A 17937-nucleotide genomic window follows, 5' to 3' on the forward strand; every position below is an offset into this window, starting at 1 on the left:
GCATCTGATCGCATTTTCAAACACAAATTATTGCAAAATATAGTGTATTCATGTATATAAAACATGTATATTTATAAGGTTATACTACCTATAATGACAAAAAGGTGTTCACATACAAACTCAATTGTAATAAAGTTATTACATTATTACAATTACTTGTCGACCTGAATTGTTATAACGACCGAAAGTGTAATAAACTTATTTCTTGGTGTAAAATTGCATCTTATCGCATTTTCAAACACATATTATTGCGAAATATAGTGTATACATGTATGTAAAAGTGTATCTTAATAAGGTAATACTACCTATGAATGACAACAAAGGTGTTCTCATACAAACTCAATTGTAATAAAGTTATTACATTATTGGTCTGGTGCCCAGCTTCTATTGTAAACAAATAGAAGTCTGGCATGAGCGGAATAATGGCCGACGCGATGATAATAGTAAGTTAACCAAATATTTTTAAAAAGTGGTTCGTCGGGCTCTCATTCATTTTTCAATCGAGATGCATATATTTCATTCTGTAAACGTTCTTCCTTTTTTTCGAGTTCTTCCGCATATAAGAGTTAATTAATGTTCCATAACCTGAGTATGTTTCGGACAAGTACACAGATAGTGTTATTTCGGATGTCTGAGTAAGTTTGTAACATACTGTATTTCTGACGTATGTTTGAGTAGTGTGACAAATATGAATGCATTGCGGTGTGGTTATCTTTGATTAACATTGCATCTTTATGTATTCAGGCCTTTTTCCAGTTTAACCACAGTCGAATTTCAGACCTGCTTTTCCCAGATTAACAAAAATGCTTCTAAAAATCTTTTCTAAACTCCATTAAAAATGGTTCATGGTTTTCAAGACTAAGTTATTTTATTAATTCATAAATCATATTTCAGATGGATCATACTTATATAAAAGGGGAGAGAGTGTCTGGGTTTCAAGTGATCGGGAGTAGGTCTGGCCCAGATCACATATACAGTTCCTGTGCCCCCAAAGACTCAAGTACCCCTCCGAAACGAGGAAGCAAGAGGGCAGTGTCAACTCCCACAGGACAAACACCTACACATGAACCTAAAAGGATTGAACTGGTGATTATTTTTCACTTTCTAGTACTACTTTCTTTTCTATAATAATTCAATTGTATTTTTATAATTGTGAAATCTCTTCAACCAATTGTAAAATTTGTTAAACACACAAAATATAACTTATTAAGTACCATCATTTGGTAAATATACTATCTTTTAACATAGGCTTGCTTATTAGAACACTGTCTTGTTGTTTATTTATTTTATTTATGCCATTAATATTAAGTTCTTTGCATTAGGACATGGGCTAAAATTTTAATTCAAAGATCAAATAAACCACTCTTCATTCATATAAACTATTTAAGCAAAAGCCCATCAATCATTTTTTCATCTTTGCCATTACACACTCAACTTTTCATGTTTCATCGCTGATCTAGGATGAAAAAACCAGACACAACAAATGGTCCCTTGATGAGACATCCTTTCTGAGAGAATACAGTCAGACATTACGAAAAGATGGCGAGTCAGAAAACAGTTTCTGGAACAACTGCGCAATTGCAATGAACAACATGTTTGGTGGAAAAAACAGAACAGGTAAATAATGATTCTTAAACAGTGATAACATTAGTATATTTTCCTTATTTTGCTGGCATGGCACTCAATTTTTAATTTATGTATGATATAATGTCATATGAATCATGCTTATTAAATTGAATTTAGAAAACTGTCATTACTATATGTCATAAGCTGTACATATGTCTTTAATGACTAGGCCAGGCCCCAGTATCTGTTGACTGTGGTTCATTTGTGCAGTAAAGCAGTTATTGTTAAAGGTTATTATTTGATGTAGTTATAGTAGGTATGGTCTTTGTTTCATTGCAGACTTAATTACTGTGTACTCATCTCATGTGCTTTATATAGGGAAGTCCTGCAAGATGGCAGCCTGGCGGTTAAATCTTTCTGGTACATGTAACAGCACCATGTGTACTTCTGTTAATGAAGAATTTGTGGATTTTACGCCGCTGTCAGAGACAAAAGGAAACAATGTGGGAACCCAGACTGATTTGTCTTTTAATAATAAGCAAAGGCAAGTAAAATTTAATTCTGAAAGTTAATTTGATGATATTGTCTAAAACAATATACAGCTAGGAAATCAGTTACCCACCCAAGTGGTGAAGTCATTGTTCACCCAATTATTTTCTCAAAAATGCATTGTTTAAAGGCTGTTTTTGAACCCGTTAAATTTTTATTTCTGTTTTAACTGAAAGCTGCTTATATTATAACTTTATACTGCCTTGTTTGATTAATAGTCTTTAATTACCATTACCATATTTTATCAGAAGCTCATTCTCATAATTGTGAAAATTGCACTATTAAAAATAATTGTCCCAGACTTTGAAATTTGTATCCAATATCTTTATAAATTTGATTCATATTTTCTAACTTCACTTGGTTTTTGGTATTTCTTTCCAATACCAATAATGTTAATTTATTGATAGAAGGGCTCTGAATCATAAATTCTAAATTATATGACAACCACAACTAATTTAATAGTGTAAATTTCACAAGTCTGTGAACCAACTTCTTTAAATGTTTAAAATATGAATAATATATTGTCAGAATGTTTAAATGACTTGCTTGGTAGAACAGAGATATATTTATAGTTTTAAGTAAAGGAATATTAAATGTTTCAGGTCTAACAAACAAGACTGGTTTTTTTTTGAACCACGGAAAAATCTGCAGGGGGTAAGTTAAATACAATATTTTATGTACAAGCTACTGATAATCAACTTCTCACTAGTATGTAAATGTAAGTTTATTTGACAATGTGATTTGATCTGTTTTTAAACTGTTATATGATGACCTAAAGTTAGTGCAACATACTGATGCGCCAGATTTCTTTTCAGTGTTATTGTATGGACATGAATAGTTGAAGTAGTTTTTGATAAATCTAAATTGTGTTACCGATACACATGATATAGTTCACACAGAATTTTATTAATACTAAATGGTTTATATGGTATCTTTTGTCGTTCAATTGCTAGTCAAATTTATATAATAAAACTAGAGTATTGCATGTTGCCTCAAACAACAATGTTCAACCCCAAATCAAAAACTGATAATGGTCATTTCAGACAACGAATGTGTGTGCTGAAACAGTAAATACGGCCGCACTAAGACGTTTAAGGACCTACTCTGAGCTAAAAGAGTCTGAGATACAGGAGATCATACAAAAAATAAGTGAGTATTATTATTAATGTTTAATTGCATTATGCACCAGTCATTTGTATCCACTGCACCCACCATCCCATGGGAGTATAGAGCCGTGTTTTTACATTTCCAGTGTTCCAGCACTGCAGTGGAAACTGCATCTGGGGAGTGAAGTTTTAAATTAGCTAAGCTATCTCTTCAATCCTTAACAAATATGTATGATATTGTATTATATATGTACATGGTATATGTATATGTTTTCAAAATAAATATTGTTTAAACTAAACTGCAGTAATTTTGGTAACACAACAGAAACAGTTGGAGATGATAAATGTAGCAAAGTGGTGGGTGATTTTATAAAATAAAAAATATAAAACAGCTATCAATAAGATATTTTGTTATTTTAAAAGATATGACTAATTTTTATTCAATTTGAACAAATTAATTTTTTGAAATGACTGCTTATAATGTATAAAACACTTTTTAAGAAGTCTATGATATATAAACATACATTTATGTTTGCTAAAATATAATTATATTGCATTTCTTTAAAAGAAAAAAAAACTTGTTTATCAAGCAATATTATCATGTATTTGTTTTATTTTTATTTTTATTATTTTACTTTTTTTGCTTCAATCAGGTTCCAGCTCTCCAAGAGAAGTAGCAGGGCATATATTGTCTTCTCCATTGAGAGGAAGTATCATTGTTGAACTTTTAAATGAAATTGAATATGCAGCAAAAGAATGCTGCAACAAGGACAGTGTTTTGGCCCAAAAGGATTTCTGTGACCTGGCTGAATTTAAATGGCATGAACTCATTGATGAATTATTAGAGCAACAGCCATTGCTAGCTGATGTTCTCTTGGCTGTGTCTCTACCAACTTCTAAGATAGGGAATACAAAATCTGTTCAGAGCCTTATACCGGTCATATCTACTGTGTTTGGAATTTTGATGAAAACACGATACCAGGAGTTGTCGTTAGTTCAAAAGATGATCGCAATGACTTTAGCTAATGAACAAACAAGCCAAAAAGTACAATTTGTTTCAACTGTGTTTGGTGTTTTTTTTCAAATGTTATGTTAAAGCCCAATAGCACAAAATATGAGTTTAACACCTTCTAGGCGAGTTTGCTGAATTTCCAGAGTTTAGAAGAAAAAATCAAGTCATTCCTCTCCCAGTGATGTCGAAAAATGAACAGAAATATTCAGATGTGGTAGAAATACTAGACTCCTATGAAAATCTTGTAATATCTGTTTGCAACCAGGCAAATGTTGAAGCAATGGAGGTGCACATTGGTGGAGACCAACTCACTCGAGAAAGATTTTCAGGAGCTAAGCGCTTAAGAGCAGCAGCACTTACTGAAATGGAGAGATTTCACCATTTGACACCAATTACATTTGAGCTTTTCCATTTACAGATGTCTGTTCTCACTTTGTTTTATCAACAACTCTATAATACAACAAACACAGAGCCCTTCACACTCCATGCACAAAAGATTCGTCTGCTTCGAACAGATGCTGATGGTAATGACGTTAAAAACCATTATAATCATTGCAAAGAGCTGGCAGTATCTTTTATCAAATCGTACATAATTGAGGCAGCATGTGAGCAATTTGGCATTAATGACTACAATACTGTTCCTGATATTCATCTGCCGAATGATGATGACTCAGTCTCCTCTTGGCTATTGGAAGTAGTTCAACCAGTTACAGAAAAAATTCTCGATGCTTGTAAACTTGATAGTGACTTGGACCATGGATACTGTGACAAAGCATCTGACTATGCGAACCTTGTTCTACAACTAGGTGTTCTGTTCATGGAATTGAATGATGTGGTAAAATACCCAGACAGAGATAGATTACTGGCAGTCCTGAAAATACTTATGGTCATCTTAAAAGGACATAACACCAGATCGAAGTATGCTCTTGAAATTCTTCGTTTATTGTGTCAGCAATTTGCTTTGTTAAGTGAGAGTCAGGCATATTCTAGTTTGTATGGAATGTTTGTTAATACTGGGGGGAAACTTGATACAAACAGTCCAGCTGATTTAGAAATGGAACACCTGGTTAGATTGACAAAAGGTCATCTGAAAGCGATGTGTTCTAACAAGTCCGAGTCTTCAGTGCGGAAACGAAGTTGTGCATTTTATGGTATGAAGAAAATCTGTGACAACTTTGATGAACAAACAAAAGTTGTTCATCGTGCTCAAAAGCACAAAGTGTTGTCATCTGTTGAAGATGAAAAGGCAATTATTAAAGACCTGAGAAAAGTGAGGCCATTTCAGCATGTGTGTGGAAGACAAATTGCTTCAATGAAGCACTGTCCCAAAAATCCGGTAAAGAAGATTAACACGGTAGAACTGCACAAATGGATTTCTCAGAACCAAATTAAGTTTTATTATGAAATTGGACGTTAAGCAATATGGTAACATTGTTATGCTTAATAGTTCTGAACTCTTTATTCAAATTACATAGAATGTTTAAATTTTACAAACATTTTTATAGACAAGGATTTTTTATTACAGAAACTGTTTCCCATAAGGCCGAAAAAAACAATCTTGTTTCTGGTCACCAGATTGACCCTCTTTTTTCTATTCCCACCCAATCTTTTTGATTGACACTTTCTTTAAATATGTCAAAAGTCAATTATTTATAAATAAGTTCTTTTTAAGGTATATTTGATTTTTTTTTTAAGTAAAATAAGCATAGAAGCACAATTAAGAACAGAACAGACCTTTATTAGGTAACTTATACTACATGGTATATCGTTATAATCAAATGTTAATTTATAATCATAAATCACGAAACTCCCGTACCATTCTCACACATTTTCACCCATACGCACTCTCCTTACTAACATTTGCATTAAGTCAACATAGAATATATAAATTTTCATCAAACATAAATGATAAAAAAATCAACCTAATCAAATATATTTAAGATATCTAAAATATTCGAGGATAGACTTTCCTAAAAAGATGTGAAAATTCAATTAATCAACAAATCTTATTTTTAATAAAACTATTATTTTTTGCAGAACAGATTAAGCCAAATTTAAGACTTCAATCTTTACAGTGAAGAAAAAAAAGTAAATGATGCAGATAGTGTATATCACGAATCAATACTTAACAATAAATACACACAAAGTGTATATAAAATAATAAATGTACTTAAATGTTTCAAGAAGGTCCTATTCATATAGAACCGGTAAATTACTTTAAAAAATTCATTTACAAGATTTAAGCTTATGCTTTAACAATGAAAAAGTTAAAACAAATATACTATACTCGCTGCTATTTAAACAAAAATTCAAAGACATATTATGCATAAATAACAAGATTTAACTATGTGTTAGCAATGAAATCAATAAAAAAATAACAATCTTATGATTTATAGTTTAAAAAATAAAATGTCACGCTACATGTTAAACAGATAATACTTTGCAATATGAAACAAATAAAAAACATGGTTTAAATTTGATACAAATACTATACTTTTTTGTAACAAAGTCTAAATAAGAATATAACTTTATATGTTGTTAAAAATGGCAATATGAATGTTAAGAATGAGTTGCAGATACACTATTGAACCAAGATTGATTAAAAACATCTACTACTTGTTGCCTAAAAATATGCCCGTACATATTTTGGAAAACTCAACTATCTGCCGAAGAAGTTTAGTGAGCTATTCAAAACTATCCCTCAGTAATTATTTACATTATTAACATTTTTTTTTGTGGAGAGGAAAAACCTTACCTTCCATCCAACAGTTAGGAAAAACACCAGATTTCAAAAGGGCATTAAATAAATTAGGTGAGAGGATAAGATATCAAATGATTCTACAAAATATCTTGTTAAGCAGTACAATCATAAAATACAATTTTATCATCCAAAAATAAAAATAAAAACAGTTGCCAACTAACCAACCCTATTTTAAGGGGATGGTGTAACCAGCAACAGTAATTGTAATAAAAATTATAAAAAATAGTGCTTACGAGTCATGGTGAAGTTTAAGAAAACTAAGCTATGTATGCTTTTAGTTAGCTGACAGTTTACTAAAATCATATTCTATCCCCAGTTCATTATTGCACAAATCACAACAAATTGAAAACTGTTTGACTTCCTGAGTTTCAAAACCAAAATACTGGTTAACTAAACTTCTTCGGCAGATAGTTGAGTTTACACAATAGTCCTTCATTTCTCTGGTCATATGTTCAGATGCAATGTCTGATTTGTTAAAGAAGAGAATGGCCAGGGCATCATCATGGCTTCTTCCTGCTCTGCCGATCTCTTGTATATAAGCTGCAAATATAATGTGTGTATATATTAGTGTTTTTCCCAGGCCCTCTTAGCGTGGCGATGTGCCATGCCGCCCTCCCGGAACGCCACCCTATTCAAAGGCAGAACTCGCCACGCGCCCTTATCGATAAGATCTTTATTGCCTTATGACCTTATTTGTCTTCAACTTAATGATAAATGTTGTAATCACATTATAATTGATAAGTAAAAATAACCTATACAAGTATACCCATAGCCGTTATCATTGATAAGTAATTATATATAACAGTACTTTCATAGCTTAAAAGGAACCACGCGTATCTTTGCCTTTTTTTGCATAAACGGCGCGTTAAAATACCCTTTTTGAATTTACTGCAACATGGCCCTTCGCCCTCCTGGGAAAAACACTATATATGAAGATTTTCAAGATATTCATTGGTTTACAATTGTACATTTTGGTAAAAATATTAGGAAAATTGTTTCTAGTTTTAGGAAAACTTTGTTAAAAGGTAATAAACAGCTCCAGAAAAAATTAGGATTATATGTGACATTATGTGTTATGTTTGAGCTGAGAGCACAGAATAGAACTTAAAACACAAAATAAAATCATATAAGCTTGGGTCAGTACTGAGGTCAGTTTGTTTGCATCAGCAGATCAAAACTTTATTAACTTGTTTGTGCTCAATGCTCAATTCTGTGCTCATTGCTCAAACTTCAAATTGTTTTGTTGACTTTTATATCTAATATTGGAGCTTAATTATGCTAACATTATGACCAATGTTGTTGAATGCTGTGTTCGTTACACTACTTTTGGTATAATACTCAAAGCATTTCAATGTTGATAAATATCTATGAAATAAACTTTTTTGAAATTGTTTACTATCTTTAAATACCTAAACTTACTTTCTAAGGAAGTAGGAGGTCCAGCATGAATCACCCTCTTAACATGCCTCAAATCTGCACCCATGCCTAGAGCCACAGATGCAATTATCAGTCGGATCGTAGACCTTTCAGTCTGTAACGTCTCAACAATATGTTTCTTCAACTGAAAATTATTGAAAAGAAACAACATATAAATACTTTGCATGTTGATGGCTCAAAGATAAAACTAGATCCATTCATAATAAAACATCAACCTTACTAAATAGTTTCTGACAAGTAACAATTAAACTAGTGTCATATTTACTGAAACTACATATTTAAAATATGTAAATTGGGCAATTTAGAAAAACAAAATAATGCAATTTTATACTATGATTGATTTTCATATTACTGACTGTATTTTTGTAAACCTAATAATACAACATCGTACCTTCCCATCAGAGCCTTCCATAGATGAATGGTACATCATGACTCTTGCAGTTTTCTCCGATGGTTTTCCTGAGTAGAATTCATCACCAAGTATTTGCTTTGCAAGTTCATATCCATAACCAATCCAATTAATTGTCTTACAATATACAATAGTTATTTCAAAATTATCAATCTCACTCTTCAGTTGTTGCAAAACCGGTACAAATATATAGTCATATGGTGTAAATGAGGTATTCCCTTTGGAGTTTGGACTAGGACGATTCATAACGACCATCTTAATGTTGTCTTTTGCAGGGCTAGCACTTACAACTTCATAGTTAGTCAAATGCAGACATTTTGCAATTTCAGTTTGACCTGCTTTTGTTATTGTTGCTGACAAAGCAAGAATTGGGCAACTTACAAGAGACTTCAGTTGGTATATTCTTTTAAAGTCCTTCCTAAATTCTCCGCCCCATTCAATAACACAATGAGCCTCGTCGATTACAAGAAACTTGTTATAATCTTGAAATTTAACAGAGCGAAATAGTTTGTTCACTTCAAGAGAGTTTAAAACAGTCTCTGGATGAAAGAAAAAATATTTGGTAATTGATAAGTCAACAGTGTCTATACTCATAGACATAGAAAAAGATTGTCCATAGAGTTTCAGTATTTGCTGTTCTATTATGGCATTTAAAGGCACAATAACAATCACAATACATTTTGGAACAATAAAAGGTAAAATTTCGTAAATTAATGATTTGCCATAACCAGTGGGTAGAGCACAGATGCAGTCTTTTTTTGATAATAATGTTTGTACTGCTTTAAACTGTAGTGGTTTGAGCTCTGATATATTAGTTTGGAATTCTGAACAATATTTCTGCAAAGCATCTGTAATTGACTGGCTGTTTATAACCTGAAAAAAAGAAGAAAGAAGTGTAGTGTCAGGGCTAGTCTAAATAGTAAATTATTAGACCTTTGTTACACAGGATTATTATCCCACCATGGAAAATTACAAGCATCTCGATTTAAGCTCAGTCGGTAGTCATAATAGAATAATGATGATCACAGGTTTTAGTCCCGCACATGTCATTTTCTTCCTCTTGTATATTATCCGAAATTACATTTTCCATTAATTTATCCGAAAACTATTCAACTTATGAAGAATGAAATATCTCATACAAAATCAATCGTTCCGTGAAAATGATTCATACCATTGAAATAATTAATTATAATACTGATCGGGAAATAAATACTTTCAAAACGAACCACCTTTTAATATTTGCTATTTAACTTACTATTTCCATCGCGTCCGCCATTACTTCGTCTGTGCCTGACTCTTTGTATACAAAGGGGCAGGTAATCCAGACTATTACATTATTACAATCGCGTGTCGCCCTGAATTGTAATAACGCCCGAAAGTGTAATAAACTTATTTCTTGGTTTAAAGTGATATAAGATGCATTTTTCACTGTTAAATTGAGCTGAAAAGAATTACTGGTCAAAAGAGTTATTTAAAATGTTGTAACTCACCCGATACGACTCGAGTTGTTCTGTTCAACAGGCCTTAGGTTAACGGAATTACGTTGTACGGACAGGCAATGGTATTACCATCATACCATTTGGAATGGGGTAAGAGGCTAACGCGATAACATTTCGATAGATAACCTTGCTGAAAGTTCTATAACTAAACAGAAGGAAAACGGAATAGGCTACGGTATCGCGATCTTCTCGATTATTTATTAAAATGATAATGCAAGAAAATGCATATTTAGGTCTTGAACTCAATAAAGAATTTAAATATTGGTTATAAATATTTATTTTATTTAAGGAATTCGGAACATTTTGAGATTGAATATAATAAATACTATATTGAATCTTGTTGCCGCGTGGTTTATTTGTCATTCATGACAAATGTACGATAGATTAATAATTTTGAAAACACTAGGGATTCGTTAGTTTTCATTTATTCATTTATCTATTTATCTACTTATTCATTTATTCATCCATTCATCCGTCCGTCCGTTTGTTCGCTCGTTCGTTCGTGCGTTCGTTTGTGAGTTCGTGCGTTTGTTCATTGATTTGTTTGTTCGTTCTTCGGTTTGTTCTTTTCGTTCGCTCGTTCGTTCTTTCGCTCATTCGTTCTTTTGTTAGTTTGTTCGTTCGTTTGTTTGTTCGTTTGTTTGTGTGTTCGTTCGTTCATTCATTTATTTATTCATTTATTCAGTCCGTCCGTCCTTTCGTTTTTTCGTTCGTTCGTGCGTTTTTGTGCGTTCGTGCATTTGTTCATTGGTTCGTTCGTTCGTTCGCACGTTCTTTCTTTCTTTCTTTCTTTCATTCATTAATTCATTTATTCATTTATTCATTTATTCATTTATTCATTTATTCATTTACTCATTTATTCATTTATTCATTGATTTTTTTATTCATTTTTTCGCATTTATTAATTTATTCATTTATTCACTAACCCATTCACTCATTCATTCATTCACTCATTCATTTTTATTTATTTAATGATTTATGTTTTTAATTATTTATTATTTGTTTGTTCGTTCGCCCGTCCGTCCGTCCGTTTTTTGTCCTTTGGTTTGTTCGTTGGTTCATTCGTTAGTTGGTCCGTTACTTCGTTCGTTCGTTCGTTCGTTATTTAATTATTTTCTTTGATTCTAAGGCCTTTAGACTATCATCATCATCATCATGATCATCGTCCTCATGATCTTCATCATCATCATTATCATTATCATCATCATCATCATCATCATCATCATCATCATCATCATCATCATCATCATCATCATCATCATCATCATCATCATCATCATCATCATCATCATCATCATCATCATCATGTTCATCATCATAACAATCATCATCATTATGATCATGATAATGATGATGATGATGATCATCATCATCATCATCATCATAATCATTATCATCATCTTCATCATCATCATCATCACCATCATCATCTTCATCATCAGCAGCATCATCATCATTATGATCATAATCATCATCATCATCATCATCATCATCATCATCATCATCATCATCATCATCATCATCATCATCATCATCATCATCATCATCATCATCATCATCATCATTTTTATTTTTTTATTGTAATTTCTTATTTTATGTTTGATATATTTTTTATGATTATTTGTACTTTATATTATATAATATGCATATTATGTTAATGCTGCCACGTTAAAACAATGATTAAATAAATGATGGATGAAGGTTAAAAAATGATCGTTTCGTAGCAGCAGGAGGGGGGTCTTGGGTACTTTATGACATCTCGTGTTAACAGGGTTTTTGATGTGGGTGTGTCATGCTACAATTTCCTGTTAATCGGACCCGAAATATGATTAGGCCGCTTTTAATAGTGGTGATAACCGTTATTTCTATTGTTACGCAATACGAAAATTCGAAAACAAATGTCACGGCTTATTTTTCTGACCCTTTCTATGTTGCAATTTATATAAAAAAGTATATAAATTAACTCAGGTGTGGCTGTCTTTATTTTTAAGATATGAAATTACATTAATTGTTAAAATAGTTGTTAACATACCTTAACTACGATAATGGAAGCGATAAATATTTTGTTGTAAAGACGCATTTGTCTTTCCACGAATTTTAATCATACATATATGACTTCTTGCGTTTTCTTAATGAAAAATATAACCACAATACTTTACGACAGAAAATTTAAGTCAGACTAAGTTATGAGGGGAACCGGCCGATCTCTGATCTGTGTGTGATAACCTGACGCTAAAAAGGATAAGAAAGGGATCACCGCAGCGGGTTGCTAATACACAGTGCAGACTTCCGCTGTTTTATTGGGAGTATTGTTTATACAGCATATGCAAAATAGCATGGATTCCAATTTTGAAATAAACATCTGAAAATAGCGCCGTTGACTTTTAAATTGAAGAGTATAGACGACATCAAAGTCGAAGAATTGATTTTCTGGAAGAAACAAAGAACACCGCGAGTTTAATGAGGACGACAAATACAATTAAATAAATAATAAAACAATTAATTCGCATAGCATGGAGGCAGTTTATGTCTTACTTAAAGGTGAACAGATAAGTTCAGACTAAAAACCGTATACAGGAATATAATATAATTGCGTCTCTGTCCCATTAGATATTTCGCTAGCGAATATTTATTTCACATGCAGTATGTGCTGTAAATTAGAAACCGAATTTGCGCATAAATTACTTAGTTCTTTCATAACGTGCCTTGAAATATGTTCTCGTCTTTGACAGTTTAAACTTGTATTTAACTGTGAAAAGCACCAATATTACTTCACAAATGATATTTACCTAAAGACTTCTACATAAGAACAAGTTTTGAATGTACACACATGAACATAGACATACATTATGGCAAATAATTGTATCAATTTAATACTTTTAAGCATCTTAATGAATGACCGGGATGGTTTTATCGCGCTTCTATTAAATATATACTTTTTAGTTATTGACGGTATTTCAATTTGGAACGTTTTTTATACAAACATTTTCTTCTTTAGTATTTTTTTACACACAGATATTTATAAAGAAAAGAATTGCATAAAGTTCAAAACAAAATTAATTACTAAATTAATAAATAAAGGAATGAACGAACCAATGAACAAACGCATGAACGCACAAGCGCACAAACGAACGAACTAACAAACGTACGGTGGACTGAATGAATAAATAAATAAATAAATGAATGAATGAATGAGTGAGTGAGTGAGTGAGTGAGTGAGTGAGTGAGTGAGTGAGTGAGTGAGTGAGTGAGTGAGTGAGTGAGTGAGTGAGTGAGTGAGTGAGTGAGTGAGTGAGTGAGTGAGTGAGTGAGTGAGTGAGTGAGTGAGTGAGTGAGTGAGTGAGTGAGTGAGTGAGTGAGTGAGTCAGTGTGTGAGTGAGTTAGTGAGTGAGTGAATGAATGAATTAACTATTACAAATAAATAAATTAGTTAATACATAAATAAATAAATATATAGATAAATAAATAAGCAAGCAAGCAAGCAAACAAACAGACAAACAAACAAACAAACTAACAAACAAACACACAAACAAACAAACAGACAAACAAATAAATAAATAAATAAATAAATAAATTAATAAATAAATAGATAAATAAATGAATGAATGAATGAATGAATGAATGAATGAATGAATGAATGAATGAATGAATGAATGAATGAACGAATGAATGAATTAATGAATGAATGAATGAATGCATGAATGTATGAATGAATGAATGAATGAAGGAATGAATGAATGAATCAATCAATCAATCAATCAATGAAATAACGAACGAACGAACACACGATCGCACGAACGAACGAACATACGGACGGACAGAGAAATGAATGAATGAATGAATAAAACAATGAATGAATCATAATGAATTAATAAATAAATGAACGAACGAACGAACGAACGAACGAACGAACGAACGAACGAACGAACGAACGAACGAACGAACTAATGAACGAACGAACGATCGGACGAATTGACGGATGAATGAATGAATAAATATATAAAACCCTGTTCTGTTCACAATTGTTTTTGTTATTTTTGGTGTTGCACACTTAAATATAATTTAACTACAAACAAATCCCTTGTGTTTTCAAAATTATGAATCCATCGTACATTTCTCAGGTATGACAAATAAACCGCGCGGTATCAATACTCACTTCAGTATGTATTATATTAAACCTTGAATAAAATAAATATGTATAACCAATATTTCAATTCGTTATTGAGTTCAAGACCTAAAAAGGCATTTTCTTTCATTTTTTTTTAAAATAAATAATCGAGACGATCGTGATACCGTAACCTAATCCGTTTTCCTTCTTAATCTATAAACAAGAAATATCTTTTAAAAAAAGATATACGGCGTTGATTGTGGTTGGAGTTGGTGGAAATTAAAAAGTTTAATGAATGAAATCGAAGATAGCATATGTCTTTTTCTGTGCAGTTCTTAGCTGCATTTCACGCAGTACGTGATGTTACGCGTAGTTTTCGAAGTTTATTTTACATTATTACATATTGCTGATCATATATCTATAGACACAAAAAAGACTGTAAGTGAAATTAAAACGTGTTAGTCAACCGGCCACACGCGAAGTATCCGTACATATTTTTAATATTTATTCGCGTGTTCTTCGGACAACCCTGTTTAGTGGTTTGTCGGGCATTGCTTTTTGATTCCATTATTAACAGTACCGGGAATCATCTCGCTTATTCTTAAGACATTGGTCAATATGGTGGGATAATTCTTGTTAAATTAATAAAAAATAATATTTATCATGGTTATGTTGAAAGCACATTAAGAATCTATTATTAAGATACCATAATTATATCGGCAAATATCTTCATTTAACATCTGGTCTAAATAAAATTCCAGTTCACCTAGTTCACGCGATACCGTCTATATTATATAACTATCCCTGTACTGACCAAGAACTGGAGTACAGGTCAGCACATACGGCAGTCGTGAAGACGCAGCGATGACCTGTAAATAAACTCTGACATACATACACACTGACCGCGAACTGACCATGATAAACTTTAAAGTGAGGTAGCGATTCCACTGCTGGAACGACCACAGGCGCTCGATGGCAATGACTCAATCATTCGACTATACGTCGTGACTTTTTTTTTTAATGCAGCTGCAGCCGTGATTTTTATAAACCTGTTTATTATAATGCATACACATACTAAATCAATAAAAATCTTCCAACAAAACGTCCTCTTAAAAAAAAATAGTTCGACTATGTATATAATTATTAACAAGGTAAGCCACTCGCCATTTTAAAATGCAACGGAAGTGCGTTGTTTCCCCGCTCGCTTATTGAAATGATCGCGCAGGCCGGAAACATCGCTCGGGAACAGTTAACTGTTAAACTATCATATTTCTCGGTCATTGTCTCTAAAATACACGTTTTCATGTCCGATCTTAATAAATAATTTATTTGAAATAATTTATTAAGATCGGACATGGAACCGTGTATTATTATTACCTATTAATATATATTTTATATCCATGTATGCATTATATTTGGAAATAATCTGTGTTTTAAAATGCGACAAGATGCAATTTTAAACCAAGATTTTTTTTTTATTTCGCTTTCGGGCGTTATAACAATTCAGGTTGTCAAGCGATTGTAATAATGTTATAACTTTATTACAATTGAGGTTGTATGAGAACACCTTTTTGTCATTCATAGGTCGTATTGTCCTATTAATATATATTTTATATCCATGTATGCATTATATTTTGCAACAATCTGTGTTTGGAAATGCGATCAGATGCAGTTTTAAACCAAGAAAAAAGTTTATTTCACTTTCGGGCTCTATTACAATTCAGGTTGTCACGCGATTGTAATAATGTAATAACTTTATTACAATTGAGGTTGTATGAGAACACCTTTTTGTCATTCATAGTTCGTATTGCCCTATTAATATATATTTTATATCCATGTATGCATTATATTTTGCAACAATCTGTGTTTGGAAATAAAATCAGATGCACGTTTAAACCAAGAAATAAGTTTATTACACTTTCGGGCTGTTATAACAATTCAGGTCGACACGAGATTGTAATAATGTTATAACTTTATTGCAATTGAGGTTGTATGAGAACACCTTTTTGTCATTCATAGGTCGTATTGCCCTATTAATATGTATATTATATCCACGTATGCATTATATTAGGAAATAATCTGTGTTTGGAAATGCGATCAGATGCAATTTTAAACAAAGAAAAACGTTTATTACACTTTCGGTTGTTATTACAATTCAGTTTGTCACGCAATTGTAATAATTTAATAACTTTATTACAATTGAGGTTGTATGAGAACACCTTTTTTGTCATTCATAGGTCGTATTGCCCTATTAATATATATTTTATATACATGTATGCATGATATTTGACAATAATCTGTGTTTGAAAATGCGACCAGATGCAATTTTAAACCAAGAAATAAGTTGATTACACTTTCGGGCGTTTTTACAATTCAGGTCGACAAGCAATTGTAATAAAGTTATAACTTTATTACAATTGAGTTTGCATGAGAACACATTTTTTGTCATTCATAGGTCGTATAACCTTATAAAGATACATTTTCATATACATGTATACACTATATTTTGCAAACATAGGTGCTTGAAAATGCGATAAGATGCACTTTTAACCCAAGAAATAAGTTTATTACACTTTCGGGCTGTTATAACAATTCAGGTCGACACGCGATTGTAATAATGTTATAACTTTGTTACAATTGAGGTTGTATGAGAACACCTTTTTGTCATTCATAGGTCGTATTGTCCTATTAATATATATATTATATCCACGTATGCATTATATTTTGAAATAATCTGTGTTTGGAAATGCGAACAGATGCAATTTTAAACCAAGAAAAAAGTTTATTACACTTTCGGGCGTTATTACAATTCAGGTTGTCATGCAATTGTAATAATGTAATAACTTTATTACAATTGAGGTTGTATGAGAACACCTTTTTTGTCATTCATAGGTCGTATTGCCCTATTAATATATATTTTATATACATGTATGCATGATATTTGACAATAATCTGTGTTTGAAAATGCGACCAGATGCAATTTTAAACCAAGAAATAAGTTGATTACACTTTCGGGCGTTTTTACAATTCAGGTCGACAAGCAATTGTAATAAAGTTATAACTTTATTACAATTGAGTTTGCATGAGAACACATTTTTTGTCATTCATAGGTCGTATAACCTTATAAAGATACATTTTCATATACATGTATACACTATATTTTGCAAACATAGGTGCTTGAAAATGCGATAAGATGCACTTTTAACCCAAGAAATAAGTTTATTACACTTTCGGGCTGTTATAACAATTCAGGTCGACACGCGATTGTAATAATGTTATAACTTTGTTACAATTGAGGTTGTATGAGAACACCTTTTTGTCATTCATAGGTCGTATTGTCCTATTAATATATATATTATATCCACGTATGCATTATATTTTGAAATAATCTGTGTTTGGAAATGCGAACAGATGCAATTTTAAACCAACAAAAAAGTTTATTACACTTTCGGGCGTTATTACAATTCAGGTTGTCACGCAATTGTAATAA

The 17937-nt window shown here is 31.8% G+C and overlaps 3 protein-coding genes across 5 annotated transcripts; 2 read left to right on the forward strand and 1 right to left on the reverse strand.

The window, feature by feature from the left end:
* The first annotated feature begins 367 nt into the window (after positions 1-367).
* Positions 368-4342, forward strand: LOC127831649 (uncharacterized). Of its 3 annotated transcripts, XM_052356660.1 has the most exons (8): positions 438-565; positions 895-1086; positions 1461-1617; positions 1945-2110; positions 2718-2769; positions 3159-3264; positions 3368-3450; positions 3875-4019. In XM_052356660.1, exons 1-7 carry the CDS (start codon positions 506-508, stop codon positions 3412-3414), a joined length of 780 nt encoding a protein of 259 aa, XP_052212620.1. In that variant the 5' UTR covers positions 438-505; the 3' UTR covers positions 3415-3450; positions 3875-4019. The 3 variants fall into 3 exon arrangements, with proteins under 3 accessions (XP_052212618.1, XP_052212620.1, XP_052212617.1); XM_052356658.1 differs by lacking the exon at positions 3368-3450 and having other exon boundaries at positions 368-443; positions 3875-4342; XM_052356657.1 differs by lacking the exon at positions 3368-3450 and having other exon boundaries at positions 3875-4342.
* A 41-nt stretch (positions 4343-4383) lies between these two features.
* LOC127831648 (uncharacterized) lies at positions 4384-8387 on the forward strand. Its single transcript, XM_052356656.1, has one exon. It carries the CDS (start codon positions 4415-4417, stop codon positions 5648-5650), a length of 1236 nt encoding a protein of 411 aa, XP_052212616.1. The 5' UTR covers positions 4384-4414; the 3' UTR covers positions 5651-8387.
* Positions 5678-10165, reverse strand: LOC127831647 (putative ATP-dependent DNA helicase Q1). The gene is made up of 4 exons (XM_052356655.1): positions 10096-10165; positions 8823-9713; positions 8414-8555; positions 5678-7534 (listed from the first exon to the last, which is right to left on the reverse strand). The coding sequence occupies exons 1-4, from the start codon at positions 10114-10116 to the stop codon at positions 7269-7271; spliced, it is 1320 nt and encodes a 439-aa protein (XP_052212615.1). The 5' UTR covers positions 10117-10165; the 3' UTR covers positions 5678-7268.
* Between the last annotated feature and the right edge of the window lie 7772 nt (positions 10166-17937).

This window comes from Dreissena polymorpha, chromosome 5, assembly GCF_020536995.1.
Source record: "Dreissena polymorpha isolate Duluth1 chromosome 5, UMN_Dpol_1.0, whole genome shotgun sequence".
Lineage (NCBI taxonomy): Eukaryota > Metazoa > Mollusca > Bivalvia > Myida > Dreissenidae > Dreissena > Dreissena polymorpha.

What these genes read in the sequence shown, in the direction of transcription:
- LOC127831649 (XM_052356657.1), top strand. Translation starts at nt 506, where the DNA reads ATGCATATATTTCATTCTGTAAACGTTCTTCCTTTTTTTCGAGTTCTT. An exon ending in AACCTAAAAGGATTGAACTG is followed by an intron (nt 1,087 to 1,460) that starts GTGATTATTTTT and finishes TCGCTGATCTAG; the next exon opens with GATGAAAAAACCAGACACAA. An exon ending in TCTTTTAATAATAAGCAAAG is followed by an intron (nt 2,111 to 2,717) that starts GCAAGTAAAATT and finishes TAAATGTTTCAG; the next exon opens with GTCTAACAAACAAGACTGGT.
- LOC127831648 (XM_052356656.1), top strand. Translation starts at nt 4,415, where the DNA reads ATGTCGAAAAATGAACAGAAATATTCAGATGTGGTAGAAATACTAGAC.
- LOC127831647 (XM_052356655.1), bottom strand. Translation starts at nt 10,116, where the DNA reads ATGGCGGACGCGATGGAAATA. An exon ending in TGGCGGACGCGATGGAAATA is followed by an intron (nt 9,714 to 10,095) that starts GTAAGTTAAATA and finishes TCTTTTTTTCAG; the next exon opens with GTTATAAACAGCCAGTCAAT. An exon ending in TGGAAGGCTCTGATGGGAAG is followed by an intron (nt 8,556 to 8,822) that starts GTACGATGTTGT and finishes AATAATTTTCAG; the next exon opens with TTGAAGAAACATATTGTTGA.